The following is a 15,741-nucleotide window of genomic DNA, read 5'->3' as shown; positions in this document are numbered from 1 at the left end:
GTTCTACCTAGTATTAAGGCCACAGAGATGAGACCCTGTCTTTTTCTTTTCAATTCCTGGCACCTAAAACATTAGCTGGCATGAAGCAGACAGTCTGTTACCAGAATTATGCTGTTTTACTCATTTATTGATAGTCTTATTAACTGAGACACTGAAGCTAAAGGTAATGCTGTGCCTGAACAGGGACAACCATAGCGCCTCAGAGGTGGCCCACCCCAAGGTGGCACATCTTCCCTACCACCACTAGCTGCTTGAAGAGTCACCAGGGTGAGCCTCTCTGCCCCCTGATCAGCCTCCTCCTGAGGTCCTGGGGCAATACCTTTATTGCAGATCCTGATACTCAAGCAGAATAAAAAAGCTCACTTGTTGGTCTATTAGATAGTTAATCTACATTAATAAAAGAGAGAAAGATGCAAATTGACTGTACCTCTGTGACACCCACCAGCCAATCAGGAGTGTGTATGCAAATTAACACAATAAAGCTAGCGGGTTAATTTGCATACACAGGCATGGAGCAAAGACTGAAGGCTCTGCCCAAGTGAAGACTGAAGACTGAAAACAACTAAAGACCAAAGAGGCCTGGCTTCTCCACTGTGGCTGGAACAAAGGCCTGTGTTCCAGGTGCCAGAGGAAAACCAGTGCTGGCAGCCAGGGGAAGGAAGGCCTACTGTACAAATCTTCGTGCAATGGGCCTCTAGTGAATAAATAAATAAATAAATAAATAAATGAGTGAATGAATAAACAGAATTGTCAAATTAAGGTCTTGCCTGGCATCCTGTCTGGGTATGATAATCATAAGACTACCAAAATGCATTTCTCTTAACTATAATACTATAATCACTACACACACACACACACACACACACACACACACACACCTTTGTCCATTTCTTTCTCTACTATTCCCTTCCTTTCTTTTTCTTTAATACCCAATAAAATTAAGAAATCAAGGTATATATGCAAAGCAACTGCTGATTAATTAACTCATTTATTGTATTTCTACAACTGAAATTATTCACAGTAGAATACAGCAGGGCTCTGTCTGGGCATCTTGGGCACTACCGTTGAAGGTCTCAAGCTGTCTGATTTCTGAAGAATCTGTCTTAGCATGAAGGGCAAGTTCCTGGTGGTCTGGGCTCTCACTGTGACCAGCCTGGGAATGCTGCTGATTGACGTAGGGAGGAAGCTGGAAACCTGCTGCGGCTGGAGGGGCAAAACTGGAGACATGCTGCTGGGTCTGGGAGAGGAACCTCTGCCACATAGCTCTCCTCCCCCACAACAGCAGTGGTGAAGGAGAAGCCAAGAAAAGACAAGCAAATTTACTCTGAAGCATATCCTGGGATATTTCAGAGCTCCCTGCAGGGGGCTGAACAGCTCTTTAAAGCTAAACATCACATATAATTAGAGAAAATAGCTTTGTCCAGCCTATAACACATTTTGTGGTGAAGTTCATCCAACAAGCACACAGATTTGGGCATGGTTGTGGTTAATTGTTTGAGGCAGAAACAACTTGGCATTGCAGAATCTGTTTGCTCTGCTTTTGATACACACTGGGATGGGTTAGCTATTTCAGGGATGAAACCAACACATGGAAGAAGTCTTTCTTTCATTCATTTCCATCTGAAACAAATCCTGAGGGTTTCATTTGATGTGTCAGCCCCACTTGAAGATCACACAACACACTTAGAAAAGGAGGCACAAAAGTAGCCCTAAAGTGGCTTGGACATCTGTTACTGGAGCATTTAAGGGTAACTTGATCAGTCAGTTAATCTCATCCTCCTTTTTCTGATTCCTACTTAGCTGTATTTGCCTGGTAAATGCTGAGTCTGAAAAGGGAGGAGCTTCCTTCCACAAATTCAGCAAATGGTCGACAGAATCCTGTCAAACTACCAGAAGGCACATTCATACCTCCGTAGAGTGCTAGAGAGTTAGAGGGAAAAGTTCAAGTTCCTGCTCAGAAATGTACAGGAAGATGAATGAGGTCACTTTCCATCCTGGCAAAAAACTGGTCTCACTGGTCTATTGTAGCAGGTGAGTAGCCAATGAGCCTTTGAAATTGACTCAACTGTGTCTCCCCTCTGTTCTCAGAGAAGTGGATATTTTGCTTATTTAGAAAGGATGTTTAGAAGTGTCAAGTTGATCTTCTTCAGAGGGAGTGGGACTCATTGATTTTAAAGTCCTCTTTTCTTATTCAATGCCCCCTTGAGAGTTAAAAGGTATGAATGATGCCTTTGATATTTTTGTCCATAGCCCACTGCACGCTTACCACTGAAAAAATAAGAGATTTGCTAAGAAGAGCTCTAAGGGACACGAGGGAAATTGTGATTGCATTTAATGGCACTTGACTAGAGAACCTCCAAATGCCCAAATTCTGTCCTGCCAATCATTCTTCAACCCTTGATATTCCCAAAGGAGCTGCACACAGAAAGATTAATAGCAAATGAGAAACAAAGTGATACTTTCAGAGCTTGAAACTTTACTTAAAGCTAGGTTTAGAGCACATGGTTCACTCTCGGGGCCAATGACAGACCCTTCTCCCCTCCTCCCCTCCATACCTCAGCTTCAGCTCAAATTAACTAGTTCCCTCCAGCCACAGGGCCCAAAACTAAAGCAATGATACAATACTGCAGCAGAGAAAGATGGCTAGGCCCCGTGAGATCCCTAGTTCTATTGGCAATTCCAAACCATGAAGTATCACAGAGGATCACCAAGAGCAGACATGGTCTTTTCAGAGTACTCCCTCTACCAGTAATCATGGCCAAACAGAATAGCAAGTCATTATCCCTTAAGATAAAGAGAAATAAGAAAGTAGGCAAAAACCAGAAGAATCCCTTTCTCTATAAAACATTTACCCTCTCCCCACAAAAAATGTTCTGTTTCAAACCCTATACAGATAAGCTTATGAAACAGAGATGGCTTCTATAGTAAAACTTAAAATACATATTTAGTCTTAGAAAGCTGATGAGATAAGTAGTAATTATTTAATCATAAGAGATTTTTTTTATTTTTATTTTTTTTAACTTCTCAAGATATGATTCTATAGAAAGAAAATTTGACTTTGTGAGGTCTTACCTTTTCAGGCAAACACTTTTAAGTCCTGGAACCCTCAGCATATGCAGTTGGGGGAATAGCATTAACCAAGGAAAATGACCCAGGAAGAAGCAGAGCTGAAGGATGGTTTCCAGAAGCCAGTAGAGGAGAACTAAAGTACTATGAAATCAGCATGTTTAGGCAAATTCTCATTTAGTGATGAAGGGATAACCCTGCAGATGGTGGTCACACTCCATGGGTCTGGCAGGTCAGGGAAACTACTGACACATCTGAGCCCACCCAGAAGAACTTTATAAGACCTCCCTTTACGAGGGAGGCTAATGGCAACTATGGCCACTCCCAAAGTCCCTCAAGCATGCTCTGGGTAATTTGCAAGTCCAGAAAGCCAATGTACACAAACTTGCTGACTTTTTATTACTACTCCAGTCAGTTTAGATCACACAGGTAAAGTACAGAACATACTTTCAATATGAAACACCAAAATTCTGACAAAGAGGGCCTTTTCTCCCACAAGGTAGAAAGGTGTTATAGTCATTCTATCAAGAAGAAACTGATCCCTCGTATTGGACTCTATACTGCAGGTGCAAGGAACGCCTGGCCCAAGGGCCATGTAAGCCCAAGAAATCATTTGGTCTGGCCCTAGCATGAGGGGTGAGTTAGTTAAATGTTTGACCAAATATAGCAGGCTAGTTTTTAAGTTGATAATTTTGTATGGCCAAAGAAAGATGTATAAACATCCAAAATCGCCCTTGGCAGAAAAAGGGCTCCCACCCCTGATTTAAAGGCATGAACTTGGTTGCATAGGGAACATTTTAAGTAAAATGACACTGAACAGCTGTCTGCCTGGCTCTCTGCATTTTGCTCACATTCTGCATTATCTGTGTGAGCTTGTTCAGATTCTTCTCCAGCCTAGATGTTTTTGATACCTTGGAACCATCTTGTAAGGGAAGACTTCTTTCTAAAACTTTGTCATTGAATTGCCCACATCAGTGAGGAAAGCCTCTTTGTAGTCAGTGTATATATGTGAGTGCTTTTAGTCAAGACATACTGCTTTCTACAGGAAATTAAAATCTGGGTAATGAGCTCACAAAATCTATACATATTTAACATAATCACAATATAAGGACATACTGAGATGTCTTTCTGGAGCACTTCATTTGACCCTATCACATAAGTCACCTGAGTTTGGTAGGAACGCAGCTGTTTTGCAGTCTTTCAACATTAGCACAGAACATGCCTAGGCCAACTTCATGACTATGGTAAATCTCACAGCAGTGAGAATTTGCTCTAGCATTCTGGACAAGTAAAGTACAGAACATACTTTGTTACCAGACTTTCATTCTCCTCCTGTATATCTCTTGCTCCATGAATGAAAATATCAACAACTTCAGGAGATACTCCACAGATATGGCTACTCCCTAGTGGAATTACCAATGTATTTAACTAAAGCTGTATGAAAACTACTCTTGTAAATCTGAGGTTTATGATGGCATGGTCTGTTTCCTAGAATTCAGATGGTACTGTGCAAATAAGAGAGGAAGAGGGAGGAAAAACTACTTATGTACTCCACTAGTTCACTTAGGCAGTATTTCCTAAGTACCTTGATGTTCACAGGACTACTTACATCAGCATGCAATAGAGCAGTGGTTCTCAACCTTTCTAATGTCGTGACCCTTTAATATACTTCCTCATGTTCTGGTGACCCCCACAAAATTATTTTTGTTGCTACTTAATGACTGTAATTTTGCTACTGTTAATGAATCGTAACGCAATGTAAATAAAAAAGCACAGATATTTATATTATGATTCATAACAGTAGAAAATTATAGTCATGAAATAGCAATGAAAATAATTGTATGGTTGGGGATCACCACAACATGAGGAACTGTATTAAAGGGTCGCGGCATTAGAAAGGTTGAGAACCACTGCAATAGAGTGAGAGGCTGGATTATAAAGTTGAGCACATGGTTTGGGCTGTGTGAGTCACTACTTTCTCTGATCATTTGGAAAATTACTGTGCTCTGCTGCCAAAACATAACACATTCCTGGACAGGAAGGGATGCTGAAGCTTCCAATGCTAAAGTGTTAGAGCAGCCTGTTTTGGGGGACAGCTTTCTGCTTTGTTAATGAGTATCCTGGCTGAACCTGTAGGAAGAATCTGAAATATGAATTAGAAATAGCACAAAAGAAATCTTGGAATCTCAGAAGAAAGGAGACATGGGAAAAGACCTTGAGAAATCACTGAGCTCCATGCCTCACAGCACATCTACATTTATTATAGATGAGAAAAACCTTACTGGCTTTTCCTTAAAAAATTCAGCTAGGATGTATTGTATTCTTTAAAATGCAGTTTCAGAAATAAATGCAACTATTAAATTTACTATTAACTGCTTTTCCCTTCTTTCCCTTACTTAGATTCCTTTGAAGAAATATTTAAAAAAAATAAGTATTTTATAAAATGAGATACACAAATTCTCATTAAAAGATGCTAAAAATGACTGAACTCTGGTTTTACAAAGGGGACATTATTATATATTCATTATTTGTCCTGCCTTAGAGATTTAAAACCTTTTCTCTAATCCTGTAGCATCCTTTCCTCACATATTGATAGACTGGCCCCGCTTCAACTTTCTTGTCTTTGCAGACTATTTCTTTTGAAACAAAAACTAACGACTTTCCATTTCCAATAAAACAAACAAAGCAGGCTATGAAAACTACCAGCATTTCAATCTGAATCGTGGGCTACCAGTCAGCTAGCACAACCTTACAAGTCAGAGAAAAGCAAGAGACATTTTTAAAGATTCGAGGAGAGGGGGAGTGCACAGTGGCAAGGAAGCAATGATAAAATCTTGAAATTCTCCAAATTTATATATGCCATTAAACTTTACTATAAAACCCCTCAAATAAATGTGTTTCTAATATTAGCATTAAAGGAAGCTGGTGTATTGAATAGAACTATTTGCATAATAATGACAAAGTTTCAGGGAAGCAAAATAGACTCAACTAAACTTAAATTCTAATTCCTGAGCAGCTTCTAAGTAATGAGCCTGAACAAGTCAGAATTGTCCTGGCCCTCTTCTTCAACAGTGGAAAAGGGATTATGTAAAGATTTTTTTTTTTTTTTCCTGAGAAATTTACAATGTAACCTATGGTTTCTCAAAGTTTTCCTTCCATGGAACCACACTGGGGAAGTAGGGTGAATATATCCTCCCAGTAGCTGAGAATTTAGCCTGAAGTTGCCCATTTCTCTTTAACATTCATATATATTTGAACTGTATGACATAAAATATTTATCTCACTGTAAAAATATAAATGCTCTAAATTACTGGCCACTTAAAATCATGTTATCCCATATTAGTTAGGCTATGCGCTAAACTGCTATATTAAGATTCCAAATATACTTGTTAGAACAAGATATTTTATTTATCATGTTAACAGGCTGGAGATAGTTCGTTAAGTTTATCAGCAAGATTGCTCCATAAGGACATCATGGACCCAGCTTCCTTCCATGTTGTTGCTCCCTACCTTTAAGGAATAATCTGCTCAGTCAAAGCTCACTCATCTCCAAATTTATGTTTCAGATTTGGAGATACAGAAAAGTGAAGATGATTATCATTTCCACTTACATTTCACGGGTGAGACCTAGTCATATGGCTGCAGTAGCTGCAAAAGATGGGAAACATAATTTCCAGTTTCCATGTGGCTGGCAAAAATTAAAGTAAAAGTGATGCTACAGAAATAAATACCACCTATATGGATATATGGATAGAAAAAAAACTTCCATAAAATCTATTGAAATTTCACTAATTGCCATTTCTGAATTATGTGATTCTATAAATTTAGGTTACTTATAATTTTTGGTATCTCCTAATTAAAAATAAACTTATTTTATAATTGAAGAATTATATGTATTATTTGTAATAGGTATAGAAATAGTACATTAGTTCCTTTTTAACAAGTAATTCTACTTTTATTCAATCCTCATGTCAAACACTCATGCAAGGCATATTTATTTGTTAAGATAGTATGTTCAAGTCCCTACTTATCCTCTCACCCATATTATTTCTATTAAAAAATAACATGCAGTTAATACTTTTGGGGAATGATATCTTCTTTAACTTGTATATCAAAACAAAAGTGGTGCCTTATGGAAGAAAATGACCTGCAATTAAATATATTTCAGGAAAACATATGTTCTTAGTTGGAATTAGACCTTCTATAATATTTGTCCTTTCTTCAATGCCTGTGATCAGACTTCCTTGAACTATTTACTATATATTTGTTTAGGTTTAGATATACACTTTGAAACTATAAAACCAGCTCTTTTCGGGGGCATAAAATGAGCTACCATTAGAAAATTCATTTTGAACTGTCACATTTAATTTAGATACCTACATTAGGAGTTAAGTTGGTCATGAAACCAATGAAAACTTCTACCTATCCATATGGTCAGGAAGGCCTAACAAATTCAACTTGAGATGATATATGTTTATTTGTACATAAGAAGTCTAAAAATATATTTATCAAAATATTTATAGTAGGAAGTTCTCTCTGTGGTCTGGCAGAACAGCGTATAAACAAATAAGACAGATCTATCCCACAAAATACCTATGGAGACAAATCTCATTATATTAAAAATATGTCTTCCAGATATCCTGTCAATGGAAGTTTGAGTTTAAAAACTTTTAAAATCAATCAACTATGGACAGCAACTACAACATTTATTTTCTGAAATACTGAAATAATCCAAACTGCCAATTCTTATAAGCAACAACATAAAAGCACAAATATAAATCAGGAAATAAATTATATCTATTGAATATTTATTTGGGAGACATTTAACACTTGTATTACTCAGATACCTCATATAAAGAATGTAATTTAATATCAATGGCTCTTTGTTTAGGACATTTCTGAAATAAAATTCCTTCACGTGAAGAAAAGGCATTTTGAATCTCTCTCTCTCTTTCTTTCTCCTAATCCCTCTCTGACTTTCTGAAAACAATAAATTCAATCGATATCTTTTACAGACAGACATGCTCATATTTATATATATTCATAGCATAAAGTATTGTGCACTTTAGTTCAACTACTTCTGAGACAAACATTTTATTGAATGAAATGAATTAACATATTTACAAAAAGAGAACGTAAAAGCTATGTTTGAAATTTTAAGGATAATCCTACAGCACTCATTACAATTCTTTTTCTTCATGATTTGAATCTGTCTCCCATATTATGAAATGAATCATTATTAATCTGCAGTAGAAAGAAAAGCATACCAAACCCTGAACTGTTATTAAATCATTAAACTCAGAAAAAAGTAAGAATGTGCAGAGAAGCTCACACTGGAATCACTGGATAGCTACTACCAGCTCTATTTTTAATTTCTTTCCTATATTATTTCCAAAGCAAAGTATACTCATTATATTCAGGAAAATATACTGTAATGTGTTTGAATGCATGGGGCTGCTTTCTTATTTTAATCAATGTAATTGTTAAGTTCTGTATTCTACCGTTCTCAGTGTACCTTATATCCATGGACTTTCCTTGATACCTAAAGGTATCATCAAGTATGTAAAAAATGCATCTAGGCAATAGAGCAAAAATATGACAGTGAAAGCAATATGGTGTTCACTTTTGTTTTTTTGAAAGCAAAAGTATTCTTAACAATTGCTTGCTTGCTGTTGGCTCACGGAACTAGAGAATGTATATGAGAATCTTAGTCCTCAGAAAATATTTCCCTTAGCTACTATTTGTCTTAGAAGTGATAAACCATATAATTTACAAGAAGAAAACTACTGAATCCTTCAGAAAACACAACCTGGCAGTCTGTCTTCAAAGCAAAATGATGAGGTGGCAGGTGTGTGATGCAGAAAGTGGTCTTCAGGAACATCAGGTAAGAGAATCCAGCTGTGCCTGGATGGTCTCTAGCTATTTACAAAGACAAAAAGACAGAGAGAGAGAGCTGGTAAAGAAAGAGAAATTTATATGAAGTGCTGTTTAGAAACATGCAAGTAGAAGGGAAAGAATGACACTGGAAATTATGATTATTAAATCCATTCACAGCAATAAATACACCGCTTACTTTTTTTCTTTTTTTGTGATATTAGAATTAGTGCTTGCTAAATTTTCAAATTTGTAAAAGAGGATTTCTAAATACTACTGTTTTAAGTACACCCAGCTGTTTCATTTAAATGCTCATTATATATGACTTTTAAAGGTGTGTATGTGGAGGAATTTCCTGGATTGCAAAATCAGTATTTGGAAAGAATCATCAAAAATACTCTAAGATAAATCTTTAAGGCCTGGCAACTTCCTTTTTTTTGCAAAAAGAAATTAAAATATTTAACATTACTTTATATCTAATGTGCCAGTGTGGCTAGGTACCACACAAGTCATTACTTATTGTTTACAGGAATACTCCTATTGCTTTAATTAAAACCATTTCTATTTTCTTCCTGATTTAGTCTGTCAGATTCTCATCTCAGCAATGCTTCCTACTGTGAAACATAAGGTGTTTACAAGTCAAGTTAAAGAACTTAGTTCCATAATAGGGAATATAAAAATAAGAATTCATAAATAAAGGAAACATTAGGAAAAAAAAAAAACCCACTTCTTAGAAATTACTTTTAAAATACTAACCTTGTTATAGAAATCAAACAACTCCTTGTGATTGAATTCCACAAGAACTTTCTCCAGACTCTATAAGAAAGAAAAAGAAAAAAGAATTTAGTTGTACACAATTTATAGTTTTTTCCTATCCAGCTAGTACCCAAATATGCCATCTTATTCTGAGGAGGTTTAAAAGAAATACAACATAAATGTTACCTGCTCTACTTAATATCATTGTTCCTAAAACTCAAAACGCACTTAATAACACTCCACATTAGCAAGAGGTTTCAACTCTATAGAGACATCTGTTCTTTAGTTGAAACGGCAAAGTTTAATAAAATAGATGCCAGCAAGAGAACAATTTCATTATCTATCTTTTCAAGACAGAGATAATACATGAGATTATATTTCATCTTTCTCAGCAGTCCATTTGAAATCTGGTAAATGCCATTACATAAAGACACCGGGGGCGGCATATCTGATTGGATCCATCCAGCCATTAATGCCTCACATCAGCACTGCTGCTGTCTCTAAGCAGCTAACAGTTATGATCTTAACATGCTGAGATTGCTACCTTTTTTAATGTACAGACTCAGCAAAAGTTAACAATTAACACAACAGCTACAGAGCTGGGACTTAAACACATTCCTTCCTTTTAACCCACAATGACTTAGAGAAGTCCTCAAGAATAAGGGAGGAGGCAGCCAACCAATGACTTTCTCTCACCATTGGTGTTTCTATTTGCTCTCCCTCTCCCTGAAATCAATAAAAACATGTTAAAATTCGCCGAAACCGGTTTGGCTCAGTGGTAGAGCGTCGGTTTGCGGACTGAAAGGTCCCAGGTTTGATTCCGGTCAAAGGCATGTACATTGGTTGCGGACACATCCCCGGTAAGGGGTGTGCAAGAGGCAGCTGGTCGATGTTTCTCTCTCATCGACGTTTCTAGCTCTCTATCTCTCTCCCTTCCACCTCTCTGTAAAAATATCAATAAAATATATATTTTTTAAAAAGTTAAAATTCTAAAAAAGAGAATAAGGGAGAATATAAAAGTGGTTTTAAGTGTTTCATGTCTATATGCAAAGAGATTATCTTTAGAATATGAGAATTTATGTTTATCCTTGGAGTGGCCAAGAACAATTGTTCTTTAGGAAGGTAGCAATGGAGCCTAAGTTAAGGCTAAAAATGAAAGGCTAAAAATGAAAGGGGAGCTGGCCTGTGCCCCACATTGCCATGTTCTGGCATGAAACCCCAAAGAGTCTAAAATTTTAAATTCAAATCTGGCCTTCTAGGACATTATTAAGGTATTATTATCAAGAAAGGAGTAAGACCAATTTCATTTAACAGGTTGGTAGCTTTATTTATGATTCTAAATTGAGACATACAGTAGGTCCTCGGGTTACATCAGAGATCTGTTCCTACAGCATGACGTAACAACTTTCACCGAAAGTCGGAACCCACCTACATAAGCACCTACGTCACTCACCTGGAGCACACACACAGCAGTAATGAAGTGAAACAGTAAAAAAAAAAAAAAAAAAAATTAAAAGAAAGATAAATTCCTGACCTTTACTTGTGGTAAATAAATAATAAAAAACATAAAGCTCATATGTATATACATCTAAATGATGAAACTTTTTTTAATAAATAAATGGGAGATGGTGGCGTAACCCTGGAAGGATGTATGTCGTAACCCAAGGACTATCTGTATAGTCCATGGCTCCATTTTTACTTTTGCTTCAGGCCTGAAAATATTAGGAATGGTCCTGATAAAAAAACTTTTCCATGACATTTTAAGGAGGAAAATACTCCTAGCTTCCCTTTTATAAAATCTGTGATATTTTACCAACCTTTCAATCCTTGAGAATATAATTATTGTAGAAAGTCACAAATTTGCTTATTAGCAAACCAGAATCAACTCTCTAATTTTATTGTTTATTCCTTCAAAAATTTTTGGAAGGGTCTGTCCATTAAGGAAGTTATGTTTTCAAACAACTTCTTTTCAGTTTACTGTCAGGACACAAAGCAATGGTAATCTAGACCCAACAAGAATGTAAGAAAAGCATTATGTTTGATGAGAGTTCAATTGTTTGTATTTAAGGGGTGCGTCTCTTTGGTTGTCTAGCTCTACATATATCTTCCAACACTTTATATTGCCCTGGACTTTAAACCAAATTCAGGTTCATTAGTATCTTTGTTAAGGGAAGAAGAGGAGTAAATATATTAGAATCCAAACCCTCCATATCTCAGCTATCAGTAACAACTCTAATAGCAGGTTTTCTGGAAGAAGACGTAGACAATCCTGGCTGAAATCATTTTATAGGCTGAATTTGACAATGGATTTAATTATTCACTTGCTTCCTGTCTATCAGTGTCATTAGATAATGAGACTTGACTAGTTGGTCCTACCCCATCTTCCCACCTCAAAAAAGTCAGAAAGATCATCTGGATAATAAGATGTAGCCTACCTTATATAAAAAAGGCTAATATGCAAATCAACTGAACAGCAGAACAACCAGTCACTATGATGCACACTGACCACCAGGGGGTAGACGCTCAATGCAGGAGCTGCCCCCTGGTGGTTACTGCACTCCCTCAGGAGTAGCGCTGATCAGCCAGAAGCTGGGATCATGGCTGGCGAGTGCAGCAGTGGTGGCGAAGCACTAAGGATGTCCAACTGCCAGCTTCTGCGGGGAGCAGGCCTAAGCTATCAGTTGGACATCCCTCAAGGGCTCGTGGACTTCAAGAGGGTGCAGGCTGGGCTGAGGAACCCCACCCCTAACCCCAAGTGCACAAATTTCGTGTACTGGGCCTGTAATTATATAATACTAAGAGAAATATCTTAGTGGCATAAAACTATATTTGAAAGTTATCAAATATATCATCAATTTGTCAACCATATAAAACCACGTTTAAACTAAACAACTCTAATCTTACTTGGTGAAACCAATTAAATATAAATATTTTAATATATGTACATATAACATATATCGATATATCTAGATATATGTACATACACACCTTTAGATAATATGGTTCTTTTTTTAAAAAATATATTTTTATTTTTTTGTAATATATTTTTATTGATTTAAGAGAGGAAGGTAAAGGGAAATAGAAACATCAATGATGAGAAAGAATCATTGATTGGCTACCTCCTGCAGGTTCCACACTGAAGATTGTGCCCTGACAGGGAATCAAACCATGATCTACTACCCGGTAATCGAACCATGACACTCAACCACTGAGCTATGCCAGCTGGGCAGTATTTCACTTTTTTACATAGTCAAGTGTTTAAGAAAAAAGTTTACAAGAACATTACATCCTCATTCTTCCAGTAACCAGGTAAAAGGATATGTTCATACAAGGAAAATTGTATTTTAAGTAAAAACATGTTAGAGAAAGAACAAAGAGTTTATAATATCTTCCAAAGGAATATAATGACTAGATAATTAATAAAAAGTATTTCTGGGGGGAAAAAAAGTATTTCTGGGAGGGCTTTTAGTTGCTAGTTTATTCAACAGAATTATCAGTGGATACTGCTATTATTTAAAAACTTACTAGATTTGTGTTGTTTTTTTTAATTTGTTTTAAAATATATATTTTTTATTTGATTTTTTTTAACAGAGAGGAAGGGAGAGGGATAGAGAATTAGAAACATTGGTGAGAGAGAAATATCAATCAGCTGCCTTCTGCACAAGCCCACTGGGGATGTGTCTACAACCGAGGTACATGCCCTTCACCAGAATCGAACCTGGGACCCTTCAGTCCACAGGCCGATGCTCTATCCATTGAACCAAACCAGTTAGGGCTAGATTTGTGTGTGTGTTTAAAAAAAGAAGTAATTTTATAATATCTAACTAGGCCAAGATATTGTTATACATGCCCTCCAACAACAGCCGAAACCGGTTTGGCTCAGTGGTAGAACGTCGGTCTGCGGACTGAAAGGTCCCAGGTTCGATTCCGGTCAAGGGCATGTACATTGGTTGCGGGCACATCCCAGGTAGGGGGTGTGCAGGAGGCAGCTGGTCGATGTTTCTCTCTCATCAACGTTTCGAACTCTCTCTCCCTTCCTCTCTGTAAAAAATCAATAAAATATATATTTTAAAAAATAAATAAATAAAAACAACAACAAAAACTTTTAGAGAAAAATACTTAGGTGTTAAAACTATAGAGTAAAGCAACTACAATACTATTAGAACAACGACTTTCCCTGCCAAAGTAATGCCAGTAGTGTTAGAGAAGTGTGGAAACTTCAGATTTGATTTAGAGGTAGAAGAGATAGCACTTAGTAACAGACTTGAGGTGGGGTGGAGGGGTTGAAGGAATATAAAAAGTCAAGAATGACTCTCAGGTTTCTGGCAAGAGAAACTGGATAGATGTAACTAAGACAGGAAACTCTAGAAGAGAAGATTGGAAGGGGGAATCAAAAGTGCAGTTTCAGACTGCATAATTAGCTTGGTGTCTATGAGATTTCTCTGAAAACAAGTTAAGTAATTCTGAAAAGCCAGAAAAGAGACTTGGGTAAGAGATAAACATTTGAGGGTTAATGACACATTGATATTTAAAATTTTAATTGTGGATGAAATTGCCTTAGAAAAGAATGCACTATGAGAAGAGAGTGTAACCTGGGGCTGAACCTTCTTTAGGAATGCCAATATTTAGTGTAGGTATATGTTCCATAAATGATGAGTATCACTAGATTATCATGTGTTTTCTATCTGGTATGTGGTAATATATGGTGGGCATTTATTACATGGATCAAAGTAGTTTAGTATGTTAGTATACAGGCAACAAAACTGGTGGCTTATTTTTAAATATGCCTTCAGTCTTCCATATTCCAGTAAAACCCATTATAATCACTAACACTGTTAACTAAACATACACAGACTAGAAGACTTACTCTCTTTCTTCTGCCTTATACATATAAGATTACGACTCAGAAGCCATTTAGGAAATTAATTACTTAAATTGTCTAAGCTGGTCTCATACATTAATAATAATACCAAACTTAAACTTCTGCACCCTATCTGAAAACACTGCAAAGTAAAAATGAAAATGCAAAGATTAATATCCTGCCAATTTCTTAAAAGAGAAGATGTATTGTTCACCCATTCCTTTTCATCTTTAATTTGTAATCCTGTCTACAATTCCTGGATAATGTTGCACATAGCCACTAGCAAAATTTCCATGGAAACAGTCTAGTGAGGTCTTCAGAGGGGTCTAACTTGATGAAAGCTGACGGTAAAAATGTCCTTTGCTTTCCCATTAGTTAGGAATTAAGAACACACACATTTTCCAAGAGAGAAATGTATTAGTTTCTCCATAAATTATCTAAGCTGAAATAGCCTCTAAATAATACAGATATAAACCAGATAAGAATTAAACCAAATTTACATTGCTTAGCTTTTAAACTTAAATTGGATATCATGATTAGAAATGAAACAATTATCTTTTCACCTAGAAAATTATGAGTGGAGGATACTAGTAAAAGAAAAAACACTACTACCTTACAAGTAGGAAGTGAATGAAATAAAGAATCTCCCTGAGGATTTTCTACTGTGAAAAAAAAAAAAATGTAAAACTTTGCATGAAATACACTCACTAAGTGTGTAATCAGAGTATCTATTTCAGCTGTTAAAACATTTAACCCGTTATCAGTATATGCCCTTTTCATTCTTGCTAAAATATTACTTTGTTTTTGTATAGACAATACAATGTGATTGGCAGTCATATCATCACCATTTTCTGTCCTCTTAAAAATTACAATATCCTATGCATGAGTAGATCACAAACTTGGAGCCAATAAAAATGCACCTCATATTGTACTCATTAATTGTAATTTATTCTGTGTATGCTGATATGTTATTATGATTTTCAGTTTTGGCACTGAAATATTTAGCTATGGTTGCTGAATATAATCAGCAAGATAAAAGGTTTTGAATATGATTACATGAAGCTCTTTATATATAGTGAGAAATTATATTAAGATTAGCACTGAGAACTATGAAATGGAGCTTTTTCCTATAAAAAATATTATAGGTGATGCTATCTTTTTTTTGGAAATTATACTTTATTCTA

At 36.2% G+C, this 15,741-nt stretch overlaps 1 protein-coding gene across 1 annotated transcript in view; it reads right to left on the bottom strand.

Annotated features, from left to right (window-relative positions):
- Positions 1-8,144: 8,144 nt before the first annotated feature.
- Positions 8,145-15,741, bottom strand: part of COMMD10 (COMM domain containing 10) — a 108,142-nt gene continuing 100,545 nt past the window's right edge. Inside the window, exons 6-7 of the mRNA XM_036410286.2 lie at positions 9,697-9,756; positions 8,145-8,985 (exon numbers count right to left, since the gene is read on the bottom strand). Of these exons, the coding sequence (XP_036266179.1) occupies positions 8,947-8,985; positions 9,697-9,756 (99 nt within the window). The 3' untranslated portion in view covers positions 8,145-8,946. The remainder of the gene's footprint in view (positions 8,986-9,696; positions 9,757-15,741) is intronic.

Source organism: Pipistrellus kuhlii, unplaced genomic scaffold, assembly GCF_014108245.1.
Source record: "Pipistrellus kuhlii isolate mPipKuh1 unplaced genomic scaffold, mPipKuh1.p scaffold_m20_p_4, whole genome shotgun sequence".
NCBI classification, from domain to species: domain Eukaryota; kingdom Metazoa; phylum Chordata; class Mammalia; order Chiroptera; family Vespertilionidae; genus Pipistrellus; species Pipistrellus kuhlii.
The sequence above is the reverse complement of the archived record's forward strand: the minus strand, read 5'-3'. Positions and strand labels throughout refer to the sequence as shown.